The sequence below is a fragment of the Vigna radiata genome, chromosome 6 (genome assembly GCF_000741045.1).
Source record: "Vigna radiata var. radiata cultivar VC1973A chromosome 6, Vradiata_ver6, whole genome shotgun sequence".
Classification (NCBI taxonomy): Eukaryota; Viridiplantae; Streptophyta; class Magnoliopsida; order Fabales; family Fabaceae; genus Vigna; species Vigna radiata.
This window is the reverse complement of record NC_028356.1, coordinates 34,076,347-34,100,806: the sequence shown is the minus strand read 5'-3', so window position 1 is coordinate 34,100,806 and position 24,460 is coordinate 34,076,347. Positions and strand designations below refer to the sequence as shown.

The following is a 24,460-nucleotide window of genomic DNA, read 5'->3' as shown; positions in this document are numbered from 1 at the left end:
AGAGTTGCCTAAAATACCTGAGATGCCTAAGATCCCTGAATTACCTAAGTCTAAGTTGCCTAAGACAGAATTGCCTGAATTGCCTAAACCAAAGTTGCCTAAAGAAGTTGAGATACCTAAGATCCCTGAATTGCCCAAGCCCGAGTTATCAAAAGTTTTTGAATTGCAAAATTTAGAGTCACCTAAAGTCCCTGAAGTGCCTAAGTTTGAAGTGCCCAAAGTTCCTGAGTTGCCCAAAGTCCCTGAGTTGCCTAAAGTCCCTGAATTGCCTAAAGTTTCTGAATTGCCTAAACCAGAATTGCCTAAAATATCTGAGATGCCTAAGATCCCTAAATTACCTAAGTTGCCTAATACAGAGTTGTCTAAGATACCAGAATTACCAAAGCACGAAATTCCTTAGATGTCTAAGATTCTGAATTGTCTAAGTACAAATTGTCTTGAGTATCTAAGAAGCATAGAGTTCCTATAACATTTTCAAGTACCAATCCTTGAGTTCGAATCATGCCATTTGTTGTCTTATCCTTAGTTGATAGCTGGATGCATTCCAGTGCTTAGTTCTTTCTGTTTCATGGATGTTATGAGATTCATATTAAATTTCAGTTGTGTATAATATGTTATAGTTATTTCAGAATTGAGAGTGTGTTTTGCTTTTCTCGTATTTTGGACCTTTCTATGTAAGTTACATACAGTGTGAAGTTGTTTGGATCGATTATATAGTTATAATATAACATACTGATTCACATATATTCATGTGTTAAATGTTGTGAATTTAATACGATTATATTTGTTTGGTATAACTTTCCATATATTATGTTTCTACTTTAGTTTCATCCGTCACACTTTTTTTTCTTGTTTAACAAAACATATAACTCCAAATTAAGCTATGAATATGGTAAATAAGTAACTTTAGCTACTTATAGAGTTTAGCCATTTCAAACTTTTGAATTGTGCACATTAAATAGAATGTTTATTTAAAACTTTATAGCAAGTTTGGAGATATTAATAGAAATATGAAATACCATACAACCAAAGTGATTGGTGTTTGATTCCCAATTCTTGAAAATACTAGGATAAAGATTAGTCTTCATGTTCCATAGAAATAATTTTAGTGATGAGAAAAAAAAACACAAACAAATTCAATCAAAACTTGATTACCTGTCAAGTTAACTTTTATGATAATAGATAGAAGGAAAAAAATAGCTACATGTTGACAATATGAGAGAGAGAGAGATGTATTGAAAAAGAAAGAAAAAACAAGAAAAAAAAAAACTTGTACTAATCTCATTGTGATATGTCAAATTTTAAATTAAGGTTAATCAAAATTGTAGTAGCATTAAAAATTAGTTTTTCTTGAAAATAAAAATATATTAAATTTAACATAATTAATAAACACTTAAAAAAAATTAAAAGTAAATATTGAATCAAGAAATAGTATTTCAAAGAATAAAAGTAAGATCTACTCTTACATTATAACTTAAAACTATATCTAAATTAAGTATATATATTTGTCTTTTTAAGTGTGTCTTTAAATTATTATTGTTTAAAATAAAACTATATCTCAATTTAATATATTTATTTATAACTGCAAGACTTACATCTTTTTTATACTAAACTTAGATCTACATTATTAAGAATTATTGTTTTCATTTCCTAGTTTATAAATGACCCATCTTTTGTCTTTACGACAAAATTAAAAATGAGAAATTACCTTAAAGATGGAAAATAAAACATTATTAAAACTGAAGAACCAAATTAACTAATTTTATATTTAGAAAGTAAGAAAAGTAGTTCAAATCTGTTGAATAAAGAAAATATTTAAGTCTAAATTTTAACTTAAGTTAAAAAGAGAGAAATATATATATATTTATCGATAAATCAGAATAAGTACCAATTTGAGTTTACTTGTTTGCATCACAATTAAAGCATTTAAGCAATTTAATATGCCACCCAGATCTGTTATTGAAGCATTGCCTCATCCCGTTTTATTAAAAATGGGCAAATCGTGTATATATACCCTTTTTCTCCAGCTTGTGTCATCTGAGCTAAAATACTAATTTTTTCTTATCTGATAATCACGAGCACATTTGAAAATATATTTAAAATTTTATTTAGTGAGTAATCTGAAGGGTTGAATTTGCATAAAGCTTTGCTTCTGTTAAACGCAAGAACCACTCATCTACCACACCCAACACTATCAAACTAATTTCACAATTGCTTCCTCGACCCTATCATTTTATTTAATTCCTCTTTTGCCCTTGGGTTTCATTTGAAGCTTTCGGAAAGATGCAGTGGTGTGGTCCGGATACTGGATTCCGGAAAATAGAATCCGCAAAGAAAAAAATGGATTCCACAAAGGGACAAACATTTTTTGAAAAAAAAATTCTGGAAGTGGTAAATCATTATCCCGAAAATGAATTCCGTTTCAAAAAAGAAATTGAAAATTTTCAGAGATAAGATTTCCGGAAAGAATTTCGAAAAAAAATTCTGAAAACATATTTTCCTTTTTGTGGAAACAAACTTTCAAAATATATTTTTTATTTCTGGATTACATTTTTGGGAAGTAACTTTCAAATAAGGGCAAAAGTGGAAATTGAATAAATGGATAGGTGCAGGAAGTAATACCCAATTAATTTTTTAGCTACTCCTAAAGTTAACAACTTGTCTTTCTTTATTGCAACCCCACGACTATCCCTGCTAAAGAGAAACAATGACAATACGTACTACGAGGAATTCAAGATTGAGCACTATGGTGAAGATGTAGAGATATCACATCAATTTCAAGGGATACTTATAATCCTGTTTGGAAAAAGTTGGTCAAATATATTTGAGAAAATATGAACATAAACCGAAAGGATCCTCTTATGTCAACTCACATTCGCAGATAATTTTAGTTCATGAAGAAACGCAATGCATTATAGTTGTTATCTTTTTCTCTTGTATATGGAAGAACTTTTCCAAGCATACATCCTTTGATGTTTTTGACTTACCTAAGAGCAATAGCAGCTGGAAAAATGTTCCAGCAGAAACAGCAGCTGTGGCCCCTATGAACTAGAAGGCATCCCAGATGCTGCGAACAAAATTGGCTTCAACAAAAATGGAAGCCATGAGAACTGTGCTTATAAATAGAATCTCTTGGTGTCATAGACAAGAGGAATGGCATTTGGAAACGAAGACCACCTAAGTTGAGGCCAAAGGACTAAAACACAATTGGGAACACAAGGAGAAGGTTAATGCCATAGCTCACTCAAATTATATCAGTAAGAAATGAACCATAAGGAACTCCAAGATGTCACCCAATGTTCTGTCCCCACATAAGAAAAAACCAAAAAGGGTGGTTACTATGTGCCAGATGAGCACAGTAATATCCGGACTATGGGCCTTCATTTGGGAAGGATCTTCGAGTTCAATATAGTAAAACTGCATTAGAATTAAAAAAATTGTAAACTGAATCATGTCATGCAATACATTTTAGGGAATTAAAGAAGCATATGAAAGTTTTTTTTATTGCAATACAATGATTGATAACTATGTACAGAATTAGTCAAACTACATATCTTGTGAGAAATGAAAATTATTAATTTGGATCAGACATGACATAACTATATATAAATAGTTAAGATTGAGTTAATTAGCAGTCATCAACTAATAACTTAAATATGTTAGGCTAAATGGAAGAGAATGTATGTTCCCCTTAAATATACCTATAGGACCATTCTTAACATAAAAGGCATAATTCGTTCTTGATCATGAATTGGACTCCCAACTATATATCTAAAGTTCAAACTAGTTAAATCCATTTTTGTCTCACTTAAGTGTAGAGAGATCTTTTAGGTCAAAAGAGAATGTAATTTTCACAGTCTTTGAAATAGAGAAATGAGAAAGAAAATTCGTTGGCATATTCACCAAGCCACCTCCGTGAAATTGTGATTCTCACTTCGTTCATTGTTAGATCATGCTGAAATTGGAGGCCTGTGGTTAGAGTAATCAGTTTCACATTGTTACTCTATTTTAGGTTTCTTTTTTTTTTTTCATATTTAAGAGTATTATTGCTTTAATGTATTGGTTGGTTGTGGACACTTATTTGTGTTTTTTATTTGACCCTCATGTACCCATATTTGATCTTAGTGAAACTTGATTGAATAGCTTTGTGATTATTAACATCATATTCTATTGTTGTTGCTCCTCACATTTTTACAAATTTTGGAGAATTGTTTCTGATGTATTTTTTTGCTTTTGTGATGTTGTTTTCCATCAAAGATCGGGATTATATCTATTTGCTTGAATGATGGAGGTAAATACAAATATGGTTACTTTAAATGGCATAAACTATCATTTATGGGAGGGCAAGACTTGTTTGTGAAGAAATTGCATCTTCTCATCTTTTCTATGTAAAAGCCAGATACTATATATGATGAAAAATGAGACTTTGAACACTAACAGCAGGTGTGTAGTTTTATTTGACAATACATAGAAGACATTGTTTATAATCACATTATCAATGAAACACGTGCTAAAATTATATGGGAGAAGATTTAATCTTTGTGTGCTTCTATGTTAGGCAATAACAAATTGTACATGTTGAATTAGTTGATGAATTTGAGGTACATAGAGAATTCTTCTATTTCAAATCACTTAAATGAGTTTCAACAACTCTTAGATCAACTATAAGTAATGGGTGTCAATCACTTTAGTCCTGTTAAATGAAAACTTACTAAAGGTAACTTGATTGTGGCAATAGGGGTGAAATTTTCTAAATTGTATCGGACTAAAACCTTAGTTGCTAAAGACTATGAATGTTATGTATATGAAGACATCTCTGTAGCACCGAATGCCTAGTCATATAAGTGAAAAGGAGCTTAATTGCTAAACTAAAAAAGATGTGCTTTTGGAATTAAAGAGTGTTAAGTTAAATAAATGTTCTCATTGCATGACTTGTAAACGAACCAAAGTACCCTTTAAGAGTCAAAGTTGTTTGTGGTCCATTAAAGGTGTTATGTTCAACAAAAGGTAAAAATGTTTAGCGGTGCCTTTTACTTTGTTACTTTTGATGATGATTGTTACAGGAAGTTATAAACCTATGCACTTCAAAGAAAGGATCAAGTACTTGAAAAGTTCAAAAAATTTCATACTTTGGTGAAGAAGCAATCAGACAAGAACTTGAAATGCATTCATAGAGATAATAGTGGTGAGTATTGTGGACACATTGATGTCTATTGAAAGTAGCAAGGCATAAGACATGAGAAAATTCCTCTTAAAACTTAATTGAATGGTCAAACAGAGAAGATAAACAATAATTCAGTTGAAAGAGTTAGATGTATATTTCTCAAGCAAAGTTGCCTAAGCATTTTTGGGAGAGGCATAGCTTGCAACTGTACATGTTACTAATCTTAGTTGTGCAATTGCTTTGAATACTGGGGTACTAGAAAAAATCTAGTTTGACAAGAATGTTAGCTAAGACCACTTTTGTGTCTTTGATTGCAAGACATTTGTTTATATTCCAAAGGATGAAAGATCCAAGTTAGATATAAAGATAATGCAATGTATCATTATTGGTTATGATAAGGATAAATTTGGTTACAGGTTGTATGATATTGTTCAGAAGAAACTAGTCAAAAGCCATGACATGCAGTTCATGAAAAACCAAACCATTGAAGACATTAAGATGGTGGAAAAGACTACACCCGAGAAAGATAATAATCTCTTATCATGAAAAGATTTCACCTCTTCTTGCATTACATTCAACAACTTTTATTTTCCTTCACTTTCAAAAGCAAACAATCACATTGGACTACCATCAGTGATTATTATCTTTCTCTAATGTAGTCTTGTCTACCTTATTAATGACTATAATGGTTTAGTCTCCTATGAACTACACATCAGAGCTTCTAACTAGTTTCTTCTCAACAAGATCATACAACTAGTAACCAAATTCATCCTTAGAGTGAAAATAGGTTTTTTTTTTTTTAAAAATAATTATAGTGAAAAAAAAATACAATACAATCCAAAATCATGTTAAACTCCAAATACAATCCAAAAGCACAAAAATACAAAAATTATTGTCCAACATCAAATCATTGTTGCCACTTATCCATCAATAATATTAGAGTCTTGAATGGATAAATCCACAACATAGAAGGGTTTAGGTTTAGGGTTTCCATTTTTTTAATATAATTTAAAATTTATGGATGGGTTGGTGAGCCAACCCGACTCACCACGGGTGAGACGAGTTCTTAATGGGCCAAGTTCAATCTTGGCACGTGCCGAAATTTACTACCCGCGGATATTTACTATCCGCGGGTAACAGGTAGCAGGTATTTTAATACCCGCTTTTAAACGGGTCGAGTACGGATAGTATACTACCCGACCCGCAAGTACCCGTTACCCGAAAAAATAATAAAAAAAATAATTTTTTTTTAATTTAATTTAATTAAAAATTAAATTAAATTATATTTTATTAGGTTAAATTTAATTAAAATTAAATTTTAATTTATATTTAATTTAAGAAATATTATATTATATATATTTTTTGTAATTTTATTTAAATTTTATTTTAAAATGTATAAAATATATATATATATTTTTTTTTGCGGGTATCCGTGGGTTTTAAAATAAAACCCGCAGGTATTTTTTAAACGGGTACCCGGCGGGTAACGGGTCGGGTAGTGGATAGAATTTTATCCGACGGGTCGAGTTGCGGGTAGGCACTATCCGTACCCGACCCAACCCATTACCATCCCTATATATATATATATATATATATATATATATATATATATATATATATATGCCTTTCCATTAAATGTTAGTATTTATTGGTTCTTTGCTTAATGCTTATTATAGTTTGATCACCCATGGCTTGATGTGTGATTCATTAGGTGTTGAAAAATAACTTTTGAAATCTAAAGCTAAAACAAAATACCTAATGAAACTTGTATCCGGGAATGGAACTTGAATCATTAGTTGTCTTAAACCCTAGTTGTTAAAGCATGTTTGTTTGTTTGGAGTTCAAGGAATTGACTTCTAAAAAGGAAATTTAGGCTCAATCTAAAAAAGGATTAGGGTTTGAGTAAATAAGTGAGTTGACATTCAGATTATAATGGAGAGGAGTTGAGTGATTAAGTGCATGAAAGTGAGGTCGGTGAAATCTAATCTCAACCATACCATTATATATCATTTCTAACATTTCCATCTTCTAAGTGTGATAAACTTCCAAAGTTGATTTTAGTCGTTTATGCATAATTTTACTTTCTTACACATAACACCAAATTTATGGAAATATTCTTTAGTCTAGATAAGTTATTAATTGTATAGTTGACTAGTATTACACAAGTCTCTTCGGAAAATTATAATTGGTCTTACCGTTTACTACTTCTATGACTTGGTACACTTGTTAGAGAGTTTACACTATCAAAATTTCAACTCGATCCAACTATGATGAAAACAATATTCACAATTTTACTGAGGTGATACGATGAATATGTCAACCAATTTTTTCTCTCATTTCTCTCTTCTAAAGGTTGCAAAAACAACACACTCTTAACCTAAAAATTCCCTCTCCACTTAAGTTAAGTGAGACAAATTGAGTTTGATTAGTTTGGAGTTTTACACACATAAGTGGGAGCTCAACTCAACATTATAATACCCAACATAAATCAAAGAACTATATCAAATTTGGAAGGAAAATAAAGAGTGTATACAAAATTTGTTATTGCAATGCAATTATTGATAACTATTTATTGAATAAGAGAATAATTGACAACAAACAGGATAACCTACCACCTTTCACGACCCTTACCATTATGAAGACAGATGCAAGCAAAGATTAATATAGGTATAGTAGTGAAAAGATTCAAAAAGACTCAAGGCCAATGAACTATGGCATTAATCATGGCATCTCAATGCTTCCATCGTTAAACTTAACAATTGTTATACCTGCTGTTATCACCACAACAAAATAGGCAACCCACAGGGAATGCTGAGCTGTATCTCTGGAAAAATCATGTGAAAATCATACAGTTGAGGTAAGGGAAGGGCTAATCAATGTCTATTTCATGAATGTTAACTATTATTTGGTGCATGTGTCATGTGCACAACCAAAAAGAAAAGTCCAATTAAAAAACATGTATTTTGTATATATAAAAAAAATCAATGTTGTAAAAGTAAAAGGAGGGAAGAGCCTTACTCACACACCTGAATGATACAAGAGGCACCAGCATTGATCAAACCATTTTTCCAAAACCCCTGAATTGTGCACTCCTGAACATGATCTTCAGAACACATCACCTATCAAAAGACGGTAGTCACAAACAATTTTAGTTACAACAATTTTCGCCTCTATCTTCAAACACTAAAAACTACCCCAATTAAATATAACCTTGGATAAACCAAAGCTCAAATACAAATAATTGCTCTTTTAAATAACTTTTTTAAAAAAATATATAGTTTTCAGAATTCATGTTTCATAATATGTCCTTATCCTCTAGTACATCAATTTAATTTTAGCCCCCTGTCTAACTTTAAAGTGGGCTTGCTCATTTAAAGTCAACTCTAACCCAAAAAAGAAAAATCTCAAAACCTTGGAAAAATAAATTCTTTTTGTGTTGGGAAAGGCCGCTTAACCGTTAAATGTATATAGTTGAAGTTTCAAATGTTTCTAAAATCAACTTTTCAAATGAAAGAAAAATTCAAACGATTCAATACATGATTTGATTCCGCCCACGAAACAATGAGCCAAAAGACAATGTGAATTACAACTACAATGATAATGAAATATGATAATATAATACCTATGATAACCATTTACACGACCAGCATTGCAACATTGTTTATGATGAAACAAAGTGATGAGAGGTTCTGACCAAGGCCACCATACGCCTGTGTACAGCACAAGCATACCAGCACCAGTTGCTTGAGGCCAGCACCAACGGTGTGGAAAAGGTTGAACACAAAGCCAGAGAACAAGCCAAACCGCCTTCAATGTCGCCATGTTTCCAGGAAAGTAGGTGAATTTGGTGGGCTTTGGGGCTTCGCCAAACTTATGGTCAAAGAGGGAAAGTGTGATGGTCGTGGTTATGTTGATGTTTATCAACTTTGTTTGTGTAAACTACAAAGCTAAAGAGAGACAGAACTACAAACTAAAGATTATGTATGGGTTTTGGCCTTTTACTTGGCCACCATAATTCCATTTTGGTAACAATGATTAATGAGTAAGGAGTACTTGAATGCACTTTTTCGTCAATGGATATGAATCAGTTTTGACAAAGCTGCTATATCCAGGAACTTTTCTCATATTTAGTTACAGTGCTAACGAAAGTAAAATGAATTTGTTCACACCATTATCAAATACATACATGGCTACTCTAAATAAAAAGGTGATATATAGTTTTCTCTGTTTTGGTGCAATGCATAGCTGCTGATTGGTGGCTATCTTGTTTTAGGAGGTTCCAATATTAACAAAGTCCTAATGTCACATGACTGAGATTTGATTTGTACAGAAATTTGAAGATAAATTTGGGATATATCAAAGAAAAGTTTCATAAAGAATTCATGCTAAATTACTAATAGTAATATCACTAACAATAATAATAAATCATTAACGACATGAAACTTAATAACGTCTTTATTGTGCATCCTACATTTCAATAAAAGTACCACCTATATTTTTGCATGGTGCTCTTAAGATGTTATGGAATTTATAAAGTCAAATTACGAGAGAACGAAGCATAGTAACTAACAAGATGGGCTATATACTGGTGAACGTGTTTGGATTAACATTTAATCAATCAAATTATGATGAGATACCAACTAATGTAATTTTAAGTAAATATTCTGTTTTTCTATTTCGTGTTGAGAATTGATATTTAATTCTAACATTAATTGAGTTCAAGCAAATTTGGATATTTTGAATCAAAACACTTATAATAAGTTTTAATATCAATCTACATACCCTAACCAAAACGCACACCATCTCTACCTGATATTTGTGTCAGCATAACTTTTCTATTTGTGATAAGAGAATGTCATCAGAAAACATGAAACTTTAATTTGACCATGATTTAAAACGAAAATACCTGATAATAATTAGTGATTAGTATTGTCTAACGTAGAAGAACACCCAACATAACAAGGCAATAACTATCATACTCTAATAAGAACATACATTGTAAGTTCATTGTTGCTTTGCTACTAATGTCAATTTTTTCTCTTCCTTTTAGAGCTCCTGCTTGGTTTGGTCTTAGGGTCCTGATTTGATTGGGGTGGTGATGATTTCCCCACAGCATAACTCCACAACGCCCTTTCTACATCAGATGGGGTAAAGGAGTCCCCTTCTGAACTTAGTTCCTGCAAATTACCACAACCAAAATCCTAGGACGTAAGTGGGGTATAGCAACTTCATCTATAGTTCTAGTCCACACCTTATGATAAAATATTTTCACGTTAAAAAAAAAAATCATGATTGTCTCTCACCATCAAATTCAAGCCAAAACCAAACCCAAAAGAGAGATAATATCAAGTGTTTAAAAATGGTCTCAATTGCAGTTGCAGCATAGAAGTTTTTGGAGTTTCCACAACTGCATTATGGCTACAATCATGGTAGCATCAACAACATTTATTTATAATTTTTTACACTTCCAAGAACCACGACACAACTTCAACTATAACTAGGACAATATGTTGGTAATCACAGCCCCCTTTAGAACAAAGAGTACTTTTTCAATTCGATAAAATTATTTTCATCAGTATAACATTCCCTTCTTTTACAATCAACAAATACTTTACGATCAACTAATTCCCATCTTCCTACATTAAAACGTAAAACAAAAAGCATGAATCCCCACATTGAAAGGCACAAAACAATACCTTCGCTTTCATCTGCAACTTATCTACGAACTTTAGATATTGCTTCAGAGAATAATCTTTTGAATTTCCAAGAGCTGCCTCCATAGCCTGCAATGTACTCTATTAGTAATCACAAATAAAAATAAGAACTTACTTTTTATATATTGTCTATAAAATTACACATTAACCAATCATAGTTGTAATAAGAATAGAAATTATTATTATCAGTTCCGAACTAAAGTCCATCCGCTCATACAATATTGTTGGAGTAAATTATTATTGTCTGTTCCAGTGGAACTTAGTTTACCCTTAAAAAGTGTATCAATGAGTTTAAGGAGAAAGTGTATATAGATTACTCTTCAGCTTACTCAATTCTTAAAACATTGTTAGAAATCCCACGTTAACTAGTGATAATAAGACTAGTTTATAATAAGACTAGTTTAAAGAATATAAATAGATGCAAACCTTCCTTTACAAATCAATTTTGTATAATTGAATTAATTTTAAAATCCAACATTTAATATACCTACGAACCACCCACCCATTTATGTTTCACAGTCACGAATTAGGGATACGAGTCTTAACTTTTGAACTCTCCCTTTTGTAAATGTTCCCACTTAAAGTTTGCTAAAATATTATTAATTTATTATTATTATTATTATTATTATTATTATTATTATTATTATTATTATTATTATTATTATTATTATAAACTTAATTTTATGCAGGGATTAGTTACTCTATAAATAACAACACTAACTAAGTGTCCGTAAAATTATAAAATGTCAAAAAAATATGTCAAATAATTATAAGAGTAAGTTATAGAATGGATTACAATAACAGTAAGCAGTAGATGTGAGATTAATTATCTATTTGATATTTCGATAGTTTGAATGACTAAAAGTGTAGTTCAGTGAACAAGTTAACAGAGTGGTGGACCTCATCAGACATGAAAGGGGTTAACTGCGGAGAGAAAGCAGCCAAAACGGCAGAGGCGGTGGCGGGACCAACGCCTTTCAATACAGTGAGTTCAGCAACGGCTTTCGTTACATCGGGAAGGCTCTGAAATGCCTTCTCAGAAGCGGATTTCACAACGGCGTCGTCTAGGGACGATACGAAATCCAGCAGACGCGGCCTGAAAAAATTCAACCAAAACAAAATCGTACCCAAACAATCACTATGGTATCATATAGAGAAAGAGAGAGAGAGAGAGAGAGTAGTGACCTCCACTTGCCGCGCGTGAGCTTCCATTGCATGAGACTGGAGAGTTCTGAAGTGGTGAGAAAGGGGTTAGGGTTTCGTTGGCGTAACAGGGAAGGTAGCTGGTTGCTGTAAAATTCATCGAGAGAAACCAAATTGGGTTTGTTTTTTGTGAGAGAGAGTGTTTGAATTCGAGATTGGTATGCAGAGAGTGCTTCCTTCCACACATTCACTTCTGAACATCCAAAATCCATTCCTACCAAAATCCTCTCTCACTTCCCGCTCAACCCATATTTGATTTCTCTGTGTTATTGTGCTTTTTTACCAATAATTAATTTTTCAAATTATTATTTAATGTGTAAAAAATGAAATAATTACTGTAAAAAAAAAAAAAAACTATTCTATGTTTGTAAGAAGGTAACTAATTGGGTCTTTCTATGTTATCGACAAGTATTAAAAGATAGATACAAAATACTTTCATAATTTCAAATTTTGAATTTATTACCTGAAAAAAAAAAATTCTTTTGTCATTGTTTTATTTTATTGTGAAATTCCTAATTTGAAATTATGTTATAGATTATAGGGTTAAATATGTTTTTAGTCTCTTAAGTATCATTAATTTTTTGTTTTAGTGGCATTTATGGCATTTAATCTCGTAGTATTAAAACATGTAAAAATAGTCCCTAAAAATAGATGACGTCATTTTTTTTTATGATATGGCAAACGGTGAGACCATGTCTTTGTTAGCTTCTTACTTGTGTGCCACGTTACGTGTTTAATATGTGGAAGGAGATTAAGTAGAAAACGCGCAAGTGGAGGTCTTAAATCAGGTTTCCAATTAGGGTAAAGTGTTTTTTTCAAATAGGGAAAACTCGTTTCTAGAAGCATTACTCCAAGCATTGTAATGCAAGAATTTTCCCCAATAACCGAGAAGCAATAGAAGATGAGAGAAGCGTTGTACCTCAATCGAGGGCATGGTCACAAAAACGTGAAGGTCTTTGCCACCACTAACAGCTTCCATCATGGTGATGCAGTGAGAACTCTCCACATTTTAGGTAGGATCCTGACCAGTGGCGATTAGATAGCAGACACGATATTGCTGGCATGGGCATCGAACCCACCAAGAGCACAGCTGAACCAGTAAGGTTTTTTAGCATGTTAAGCTCCACTAGGGCCTCTATGTTGGTCTTCAACACGTTATTCAGCACCTCTTCCTTAATTATAGCCTCACACACCACTGAATTCCCACGTCCCTCAATCCAGTTTTGGAATAAACATAAAAACAGAGCATTCAGTTACAATCAGATTTTATTTTGTATAAAAGCTTGTATTCACTACATTTGCTAATAATGAAAAACAGAGGAAGTATTCAGTGCCTTTGTTTATTCTCTATCCCTTATAATCTTCGTTGTTGAATCCGATGGGTGCTTCCAGGTGTGAGGTGGTGTCAGTGTGACCTAGCAGAGACTTCGTCTCAGAGTATCTCACTCTAAAAGTTTTAGGTTTCTGGCATTCTCTCTCTAAGCCATGTGACCTGTGTTGTTTTTTAAAACCGAAGATATTTCGTATGCGGTTTTACGTTTGTGCCCCTCTTTTTGTTAATATGGTATCTAGAGCAAGGTTGTGAAGCCTGGGGTGTACGTGAAGTGGGTGTTGTGTGGATATCTGGAGTTGTGTGTAGCCAGAAGAGAAGAAAGAAGGTTTCTTTGTATTGTGTTATATCAAAGAACCTGCAAGATTCGTGCAAGAAGGATGGCTGGATTTGGAGGAATTTAGGGACCACTGCCTATATTTGATGGGGAGCAGTTTGCTGATTAGAGGATCAAGATGTGGGCCGTGTTTGGTTTCCAGGATGTGTTGGAAGTCATTGAAGATGGAGTGCCTGAGTTGAGTGAAAAGGCAACCCAAGAACAAAAGAAATAACACAAGATGTTGGAAAAATTGGACAGTAGAGCCTGATTTCTAATGTATCAATGTGTGAGTCAAAAGATTTTCAACAAGATTTCCAGTGCGACTACAACAAAGGAGATTTGGGGTATACTTGTGAAAACCTACGGTGATGGGAATAGGAATGCGAAGGTAAAATTGCAAGCACTTAGGAGACAGTTTGAGACTTTGATCATGAAAGAAAGAGAAATTGTGGCAGAGTGCTTTGACAAAGTGCAGGAGTTAGTCAATAAAATGAGAGTTTGTGGTGATAAAATGACAGATGAATACATGGTTGACAAAATCTTGAAGTCTTTAACTACCATATTCAATTATGTAGTAGCTGCTATTGAGGAAACCAAAAGAAGAGAAGATATTTGTACAAAAGAGTTGTTGCATTCACTAGAGGCTCATGAGTTACGCCTCAATGAGTGCAGACAATGCTAGGAACAGGCCCTGCATGTCAGATCTCAATGGAAAGGGAAAAGGGACTTCAAGAAAGGAGGAAAAGGAGGCTAGAAAGGGAAAGATTTAAAGGACCAGCAAGGTGAAGAGTCCAGTGAATCAGGAAAGACGAAAAATCAGAAGAAAGGTGACTGGAAATTTGACAAAAAAAAGGTAAAATGTTATAATTATAAAAAACTTGGTCATTTTGCCAAGGATTGCTGGAGTGGTGAAGGTGCCAAAAATAAACTGCAGAAGAAGGACAATCTGGCCCAAAAAGAAGAATCAGATTTAGAGGCAGTGATTTTGATGGCCTATGATGATTAAAAAAAATCAGATAGCAATGTTTGGTATCTTGATTCTGGTTGTTCCAATCACATGACTGGGAGAAAGGATTGGTTTGTGAAAATGCATGGAGTAAAGCATAGAAAGATCAGATTTGTTGACAACCGAGGTTTGGAGGCAGAATGTTATGGCATAGTAGTATTGAGGGGTGAAGATGGTAGAGAAGTGGTCATTGAAGAGGTACTGTATGTACCTAGGCTGCAGACTAATTTACTTAGTCTCTGACAGTTACTTCAGAAAGGCTATGAGATGAAGATGAAAAACAATTGTCTCAGCATTTTAAATCAAGACGGAAAAAAGGTGATACAAGTTGAAGTGCCACAGAAAAGGACATTCAAGTTGGCGATGGAGGCAGTAAACTATTATTGTTTTACTGTAGCAGAAGAGGAAAATGAGTGGCTGTGGCATCTCAGGTTTGGACACCTGAATTTCCAGGATCTGTCGATGTTAAGTCAGAAGAAAATGGTGACTGGCTTACCAAAGGTAGACATTCCAGGAACTGTTTGCAAAGAACGTGTTCAATGCAAGCAGACCCGAGGTAGTTTCCAGAGACTTTTACCCAAGAAATCTACAGAGAAGTTGGGAGTGGTGTATTCAGATGTATGTGGTCCCATGCCAGTAGAAAGACCTGGTGGCAGCAGGTATTTTGTACTGTTTGTAGACGACTGGACCAGGAAGTGTTGGGTCTACTTATTAAAGAGGAAAGGAGAGCTACCGTTGCAGTTTCAGAAGTTTAAAAATATGGTTGAAAGGCAAAGTGGACAGAAACTGAGAATTCTAAGAACTAATGGAGGAGGAGAGTATATCTCCATAGATTTCAAAGAGTACTGTGAGAAGGAAGGGATAGTTCATGAAGTAACTCCTCCTTACACACCTCAACACAATAGGGCAGTAGAGAGGAAAAACAGAACAATCCTAAATATGGTGAGATGCATGTTGAAGAACAAGGGTTTACCAAAATTTATATGGGGTGAGGCTGTGATGACAACTATGTATGTGTTGAATTTGTCTCCAACAAAGACACTAAATGGTGTTACACTAGAGGTGGTTTGGATTGGAGTGAAGCCAGATGTCAAGCATCTGAAGATTTTTTGCTCTCTATGCTATAAACATGTACCAGATCAACTGAGGAAGAAGCTGGATGATAGAGGAGTTCCACTGATCTTAATAGGTTACCATGTTACAGGTGGGTACAAGTTGTATGACCCCATAAAAGGTGCTGCTATAATCAGCAGGGATGTAAAGATAGATGAGACTGGACAATGGCAGTGGGAAGTCAAAGGAAAAGAAGGACCAACCATTAAGTTGGAGAGTGAACCTGCAGCAGATTCAGAGGCATGCAGGAGGGAGGAGAGTGTTAGGAGGTCTTCTCGGGTTACTCAATTACCAACCCATTTGAGAGACTATGACCTAGCCTATGATGCAACTATCTCATCAGAAGGTAACTTTGTTCACTTTGCATTGATAGATGAAGCTGAAGCAGTTGATTTTGAGCAGGCAGTGAAGGATGAAAGGTGGTACAAGGCTATGAAGGAAGAAATTGGTTCAATTGTGAAGAACCAGACCTGGGAGCTGATTGAATTGCCTATTAACAAGAGACCTATTGCACTGAAATGGATTTATAAGTCCAAAATAAATCCACAATGTGTAGTAGTTCGATACAAGGCCAGATTAGTGGCCAAATGGTACTTACAATATGCTGGAATTGACTATGGAGAGGTGTTTGTACCCGTGGCCAGGATGGAGACAATGTGGTTGGTTGTGTCAGTTGTTGTGCAGAACAACTGGACTTTACATCAATTAGATGTAAAATCTATTTTTCTGAATGGAGACCTGGAGGAGGAAGTCTATGTTGACCAGCCTCAAGGTTTTGAAGTGAAGAGGCATCCTAACAAGGTGTACAAGTTGAAGAAGGCCTTATATGGGCTCAAGCAGGCTCCAAGGGCCTGGAACCAGAGGATAGACGGGTTTATGAGTAATATCAGATTTGAAAAATGTGTTTCTGAACATGGAGTGTATGTTCAGTGTTACAAGGAGAATGTGAGAGAAGATATGGTGATTATGTGCTTGTATGTGGATGATTTACTGATTACAGGGAGTAGTGGTGAAAGGATTGCTAATTTCAAATCTCAAATGGTGCAGGAGTTTGAAATGAGTGACTTGGGTCAGCTTAGTTACTTTCTTGGGGTCGAATTCACTAAGACTGATGAGGGTATGTTGACGCATCAGTCTAGATACACATTGAATATGTTAACCAAATTTAACATGCTCCATTGCAACTCTGCTAATACTCCAACATAAGTGGGTTTGAAACTTGAGAAAGATCCTAAGGAGGTTATGTGTTTTTTCTAGGAAAAGCACCAATTTCCTAGAGCTCTACGAAGGAACCTATAGTGGCCCTATCCTCTTGCGAAGCAGAGTATATCGGTGCTTGTGAAGCCACTTGTTAGGCAGCATGGTTAGGTTCACTGATGAAGGAGCTGAAGATTGAAACAAAAGGGAAGGTCAGACTGCTTATTGACAACAAGTCAATTATTGACCTGACTAAACACCCTACATCACACGGTAGGAGCAAGCATATTGAGACGCGTTTTCACTTCATCAGGGAGCAGGTCGGAAAAGGAATGCATGAAGTGGTATACTGCAGGTCCAAAGACCAGATTGCAGATATACTCACCAAAGCGTTAAAAGGAGAACGCTTTCTAACACTTAGAAAGCAGATCGGAGTGGAGAAGGTGGAGATCGGAGCAAATCAGCAAAAAGGGGTAACGAAAACCTAGGGTTTTCGTCTCAGTGGGTAGATCGACTCAGAAAAAAGGGTTTTTCATGATTTTAATCGGTGAAAAATCGTTTCAAAACAAAAGGAAGGTTTTTTTTACCGATCTTTAATCGGTGGAAGTGGCGGAGGTTCGTCGGAGATGGAGTTTTTTCACCAGTCAATCGGTGAAAAAGAGGGTTTTTTGTCAAAAAAATTTGTTCTTTTACTGTTTTTTGTTTACAATCAGATTTTAGTTTATATAAAAGCTCGTATTCACTACATTTGCTAATAATGAAAAATATAGGAAGTATTCAGTACCTTTGCTTATTCTCTGTCCCTTATAATCTTCGTTGTTGAATCCGATGGGTGCTTCCAGTCGGTGTGAGGTGGTGTCGGTGTGACCTAGCAGAGACTTCGTCTCAGAGCATCTCACTCTAAAAGTTTTAGGTTTCTGGCATTCTCTCTCTAAGCCACGTGACTTGTGTTGTTTTTTAAAATCGAAGATATTTCGTATGCGATTTTACGTTTGTGCCCCTCTTTTTGTTTATATCCATTTCATAACTGCTGCTTTCTTATCTGAACAAAAATTTCTTGGAGCAAAGTAATAGGGTATGCCACAATTCCAGCTACTGCCTACAAAAAAGATTTTTCCCTAATTGAAAATTTGATTTAAGACCCAAACACGTTTTCTACTCAATCTCCTTCCACACATTAAACACACAACGTGGCAAATATTTAAGTAAGAAGCTGGTACAGACGTGGCCTCACCGTTTGCCAAATCATTAAAAAGTTGACGCTGTCCATTTTTAAAGACTATTTTTACATGTTTTAATACTACGAGAACTAAATGTCATCAAAGTTTTGAACAGGACTAAAACCAAAAATCAATGATACTTAAAAGACTAAAAACATATTTAACCTTAGATTATATAATTTATAATTATATTTCAAATTTTATGATATAAAATTATATGTTTCAGGTACAAGTTAAGGTTAGTCGTTCGGTCTTTGATGTTTCATACGTAATCTAAGTTTTGTCTCGCAAGAAATTTCACATATACATTCAAACCGCTTGAATAATACCTCTCGAATGTATTTTGATGTCAAAGTTAAATCAATTTATATAAATAAGAATAAATGTTGTTATTAATGTATAACATATTATTTTACTTTACATTTTATTTACAGATTTTTGTGATGAATTTTTAATGAAAATAAGTTTAACTACGATGGAAACATGAATAATTATATTTTAATATTAAGTTAATCAATTATAGACTTAATTTAATTTGATATTATTTAGACAGATCGATCTTATATATGATTGAACTGTTTCTGATTGTCCTGACACAACGTATTGTCATCTGAATAGTTTGGTTGGTCATCTAGTTTGATTTGATGTACAGTGTTTCTATGGTACACAATATTTAAAAAGAAAAAAAAAATTGAAATGTTAAAGAAACGAGGAAATTACTTGGTTTTACATAATGGGAGGTGGAAGAATATGCGAGAGTTGATGTGTCTAAGTCCCTTCGGGTGCAGGCTGTTTCTTCCTGCACCATCAATTTTTCTTTCCTGCATAAAATGTGAATTTTTTCTTTTCGAAACATAATAAACTAGTTTTGGAAATATATTTTTGGAATATATTTATCAATTTCAGATATATCTTTATGGAAAAACCACACATATTTCAGATCAAAGTTAGAGTCTGTATTTTCGTGATGGAGAATAGAAAAAAAATGGTGGGATGAAGGAAAATGCAAGGCTTCAGATTTGGCAATTGAACTCTGGCCCATCTGTTTTAACATATCATATCGTAGAAACTAAAATGTACATTTTTTTTCATTTAAACTAGATTTTTCTTTTATTTTAAAAATATGTCTTCATTCTCAACATGAGTTCGAGTACTCTATTTTTTTTAAGTAAAAATAAACCTTATATTCAATATCATGTTATGGATTAAAATATATAATTTAGATTTAATATTTGTTTCAGTTATGGAATCCGGTCTTTCAATGTTCACTGAAGATCTCATTCGTAATACCGAACAGTCGTGACCTACAAAAGAAACTCCAACGTTCAAGTCAGATAGAACTCGGGAAAGTCAAAATGAATGTGATGAGATAAAAAGTAGTTTTATCTGATCATTAACACTGTATTTATAGGTATAATTCTCAACAGTTAGCATTAACTGTTCATAAATTGCTAATATTTGTTGCTTTCAATCATTTTATTAGCATTTCACGTGTTAGGATCCTAAATTGTCAAATTCAATTTCACATAATTATCTCAAACTATTATGCTTTAGTAAACATTGTGATTTTTTTTAACCATATATATATATTATGATAAATTTTTGTATGAGTGAAATTGAGAACTTCAATTATATTCTCGAACAATTTGAAATAAGAGGAATATGAGTTCAAAATAAATTATGTATTCGATTTAGAGCACGTAAGTTTTAATTAGATATCTTTGTCAACTATATTGTTATTTACAAAAGGCCTCTCATTTCCACTTATGTTTTAAATCGTTTATATTTAAATCTCTCCGGATTTTTTTTTAATTCTTTTGTTAATTTTTCTATCATGGAAACAATAACATAAGGTTATTTTATTATTAATAGTTTTGAAAAACAACAAAATTAAAGATAAAAATAAAAAAGGATAAATAGTTAAGAGCACTAATATACAGAAATTAAATTATAGGAATATATAATATTATAAAGGTTTAATTATGTTTTAACTCTATCCTTTCAGATGTGTTCGTTTTAAATTATTTTGGTATATTCAATTTTAAATTTTTTTAATTTAATTAGATTTTTTTTCATTAAATATCCCTCTTAATTAGATGATACGATTCTGAGAGTTATTTTCTCCATCATCACACAGTGTTTCTTGTACTTTTCCATTTTTTTTTACTCTTCAATAATATTTTTTACCCTTCTCCATTTCTTATATTATAGTTTTTATCACTTATTTTAGTGACTTTAACTTCTCTTTTTTTATTACAACTTATTAATAAATCATCAACCTGGTCTGTAATTTTGTATCTAGAAAATCTTTAACCATCTTTTCACAGACAAAAGAATTGATAAAGAATTTTTCACAAGTTAGACACATTCAACTACATTATAGTATAGATTAATTATGAGAAAATTATATGTTAACAATGTGATTCTTTTTAACAAAAAATTATAAATTATTTGTATAATTTTATACGTAAGTATTTTTGTTATAGGCTTGTCTAAATTACTTGATATATATATATATATATATATATATATATATATATATATATATATATATATATATATATATATATATATATTATCTTTTATAAAAGACAATACACAAGAGTGAATTCTTTGTGTCTCTTTTCTCTCTTATTTATCTCTGTTCTATTATCTATAAATTTCACACGCTATGAATATTGTTTGACAATGCTTTTTAAAAATATTCTTCCACAAAGAGATAAATTATACTTATTTTAGTTTTAATTTTCGTTCAGATAAAATTATCAAGATTAATAAATATATTTAAGATATTGTTGACTTTAACACTAAAAACTGTATCACAATTTTTTTCATTAAACAAATACATTAGAAATTGGAAAAACAAAATATATTTAAATTACCCATTGATTCCTAAGTGATGTGTGCTGTTATTAAGGGTATTGCAACAAAGATTAGAATTAATTGTTCACACTGTTCTTAGATTAAACATATTGAAAGTATTGAACACATAAAAGCTTTATTTTTATGTAGTTTTTGTTTTCTATTTTTTTCTTCTTTTGTAGGACCATTAAGACATCAGAAAAGCTAAATTTTTCTTCCCTTAAATATTGAGGCTTGGAAAATTAGTTGATGTCTTCTTATCTGTATAGGACAGTGTACTTTCTCTCTTTCTTGTCACGTCACATTTTCATGCAACAAAAACCAGTTATCATATGTACCTTTACAAATCCAGAGTCATAAAAGTTATTTTTATCTTCATTATTTTGATTTATGAGGTCTAGGTTAATTCTTCTTCTTCATTCTCTCTTCTAATTTTAAGTTTAAGTAAAAAAATTTCTTTTACTTTACACTTATTACTTTTTGTCGACTTGAGAACTTATTTACATAAAGATACTTTGATAAGAATTGAACAATACTAATAATAAATGTGAATTAAATGTAATCAGCCTAATAAAATATTTTAAACATATATTTATATATTTCAAAACGAGTTTTAAATTAATATTAATTTAATTACAATCCAATTAGTATAATGGTATTAAGATTTAATGTAATTATCTTTAATATTAACTTTTGTTTAAAGTCAGCTATTCAGTTTTCTGAGAGAACTGTCTAATTTTGAACTAACAAAATGATCATATTATACTTTTATTAATCAAAATCATAAAAATATGTTTGGTTTTGAACTATCATAATTATAAGAAAATTATAATAACTATTTATTATAGGCATATATAAGTGAATAATACAATAAACTCATTCTAAAGACACATACCCAATAAATCAACCCGAGACAATATAAAGACACCACTCTGGAATTTTTTGCAAGATAAAAGTGAAGTATGAAAGAAAAAAATTTCTTTATTGACGTTTCAATGGAGGATTCAATGGTCATTTGTGGAATGCACCTCAACAAAAAAGGTGGAGGAATTTACGTGAGAAAAGAGTACAATATCACAAACTACGTTAAGGTTATGTTATATGTAGACCTGGCAAATAGGTTTTTATAATAGATTCTGGTCTTAATCCATGTGGGTTGGGACCAAAAAAGTCCACATAGTCAAAAAAAATCCTTTATTAAAAAAGTCTTCAGGGCTAAAAAACCCCAAAGCCCAGTGGGTCAGGACCAGTCCATGAGCTTTCTTTTTTACAAAAAAAAATAAATATCCAACAATAAATTATATTTTTGCAGAGAAAAGAAACATTTATTTGAAGTGTTATAACTTGAAAAATTTAAATTATAGTTTTCATATTTAACTTTTCTATTGGTGAATCTTTTCTGCAATCGTATGGACATGATAGAGAAAGAGAGAAAATAAAACAAATAATATTTTAAAACAATAAAAAAATAGATTCACAGAACTAAAAAACATTTTATTCTAATTGTTAACAATTATATCATACAACATATACTGGATATAGCCAAATCGAAAGAAGCATCTAATTTTAATCTTTTAAAAGATGATGAGACATAGGAGGAAACATTTTGTACCGTTTCAATTAAAAGTAATTTTAATTGAAAAGTATTGTTCAACAAATAATAATAAGTTGCAAGAGAAAATGAAAGTACTATTGAAATAATTAACATGTCTCGAGATTTAGTATGTTAATACTATTGGAACCGCCATAGACTTTTGTTCTCTGTATTTTGCGTCAAACACAGTAATTTCTATGATAACATCCATTTATCGTTTTACTGTTTAAACCCACTACTGTTATGCTTACTTTTACGTTTTCATTAGTACTTGTACACAAAGTCCTATCGCAATTATATATGCATGTGTTTACCTTTTTTTTATAATAATAAAACATAACAAAATTATAATTATAAAAATAAATATAAATAACTTTTGTAGATAGTTATAAAACAGTCATTTAAAGGATAACATTGAAAAAAAAAATTTAAACAACAAAAAGAGGAATATCTTTAGATAAAGAAGCTTACTATTCCATTATATTATAAATCTTTAAATATTGTTATCTTTATCAAACAGTTTACTACTTATTAAAAATATAAATATTTAAAGGTGATAAAGAAAACTGTTCACTTTTATATTTGTTGAACCCTCCAAAATATAATGGAAAAGAGAAAAAAAAAAGTGCGCTTTCAAAATAAATGAGAGAGAAATTACAAAAGATTATGCATATATAAATTATATTATTTTTAAAATTTAATTTAAAGTTTTGAAATGAGGTTAAAATTTAATTAAAATGTTGGAGTGGGCTAAACCCACTTTAATCCTGACCTTAATTCACTTGAGAGAGGATTTTGGGGATTGAGACTTTTTTCTGGCCTCCTACTTAAGGAGCTTTTTAAAATAGGACTTTTTCAATAGTTGGTTGGGGCTGACCTGGAATCATGGGTAAAAATAACACCTCTATATCACTATGTTTGCTAATCAATGGATATTCAAGTCTTCAATATAGAAAAATATATATATATATTGACTAAAGAAGTCAAAATCAACACCTTGTAAAGCCAAAGACATTAAAGAAAAGTGCTTCATATCAAACAAATCATATTTCATCTTTATTCATCATGCACTTTGAATAATTTCAATATTAGGATTCCACTAAAAAATATTTCAAGTTTTTACTATATTAGTATTCAACTATTCAGAAATTTCATGTGATTGAGTGGAATATATATAATTGACATATGTCCTAAATTTTATTTTGTATGCTTTATTTCTTTTTCACATGTAAGTATTCTTTTGAGAGGGTGCTTTTAAAAACTTGGATTTAACACTTTCACGATAAAGTGAAGTTTTTTCCTTTTTCTTTTTCTTTTGCCTGCTTTAAAATGATTACGTGGGATGTTAATGGAACGGATATAAGTAATAGTTCTTTGTTATCTTCTTCGTATAGGATAAATATTTGTTAGTCATTCTCATGTAAGTATGGATACCCATTACGTGAGTACTACATATCTTTTTAATATTGGTGAACACTTACAGATATTTATAAAAGAAATTTTAAAAATATTTAACAAGATATTTTAACCATAAAAATCTATAAAACAATTATATAAAAATGATATGGAGTTATAAAAAATGGTATAGTTATGTAAATCTAAAAAAATCTATATAAAAAATTTAAAAAATATCTATATAAAACCGAATTTTAAATATTCAATCAAATATAACAACGTCTATATAAATTCAAATATAATATAATATATTACTATCATAATTTTCCATTAAAAATCTAAA

The 24,460-nt window shown here is 31.8% G+C and overlaps 2 protein-coding genes across 5 annotated transcripts in view; one reads left to right on the top strand and one right to left on the bottom strand.

Moving 5' to 3' along the window:
• The window catches only part of LOC106764232 (periaxin), a 2,221-nt gene extending 1,477 nt beyond the window's left edge, over window positions 1-744 (top strand). The window contains exon 2 of the mRNA XM_014648481.2: window positions 122-744. Coding sequence (XP_014503967.1) covers window positions 122-400 — 279 coding nt within the window. The 3' untranslated portion in view covers window positions 401-744. The remainder of the gene's footprint in view (window positions 1-121) is intronic.
• Window positions 745-2,669: 1,925 nt separating this feature from the next.
• On the bottom strand, window positions 2,670-12,361 carry LOC106764188. 4 transcript variants are annotated; one of them, XR_002668303.1, is made up of 8 exons: window positions 12,064-12,361; window positions 11,779-11,974; window positions 10,861-10,947; window positions 10,160-10,341; window positions 8,787-9,034; window positions 8,183-8,283; window positions 7,933-7,988; window positions 2,670-3,417 (listed from the first exon to the last, which is right to left on the bottom strand). XR_002668303.1 is itself a non-coding variant. In XM_014648426.2 (4 exons), the coding sequence occupies exons 1-4, from the start codon at window positions 12,291-12,293 to the stop codon at window positions 10,192-10,194; spliced, it is 663 nt and encodes a 220-aa protein (XP_014503912.1). In that variant the 5' UTR covers window positions 12,294-12,361; the 3' UTR covers window positions 10,055-10,191. The 4 variants fall into 4 exon arrangements, 1 of the variants encoding a protein (XP_014503912.1); XR_002668304.1 differs by having other exon boundaries at window positions 8,191-8,283; XR_002668305.1 differs by lacking the exon at window positions 7,933-7,988 and having other exon boundaries at window positions 2,671-3,417; window positions 8,191-8,283.
• Window positions 12,362-24,460: the final 12,099 nt, after the last annotated feature.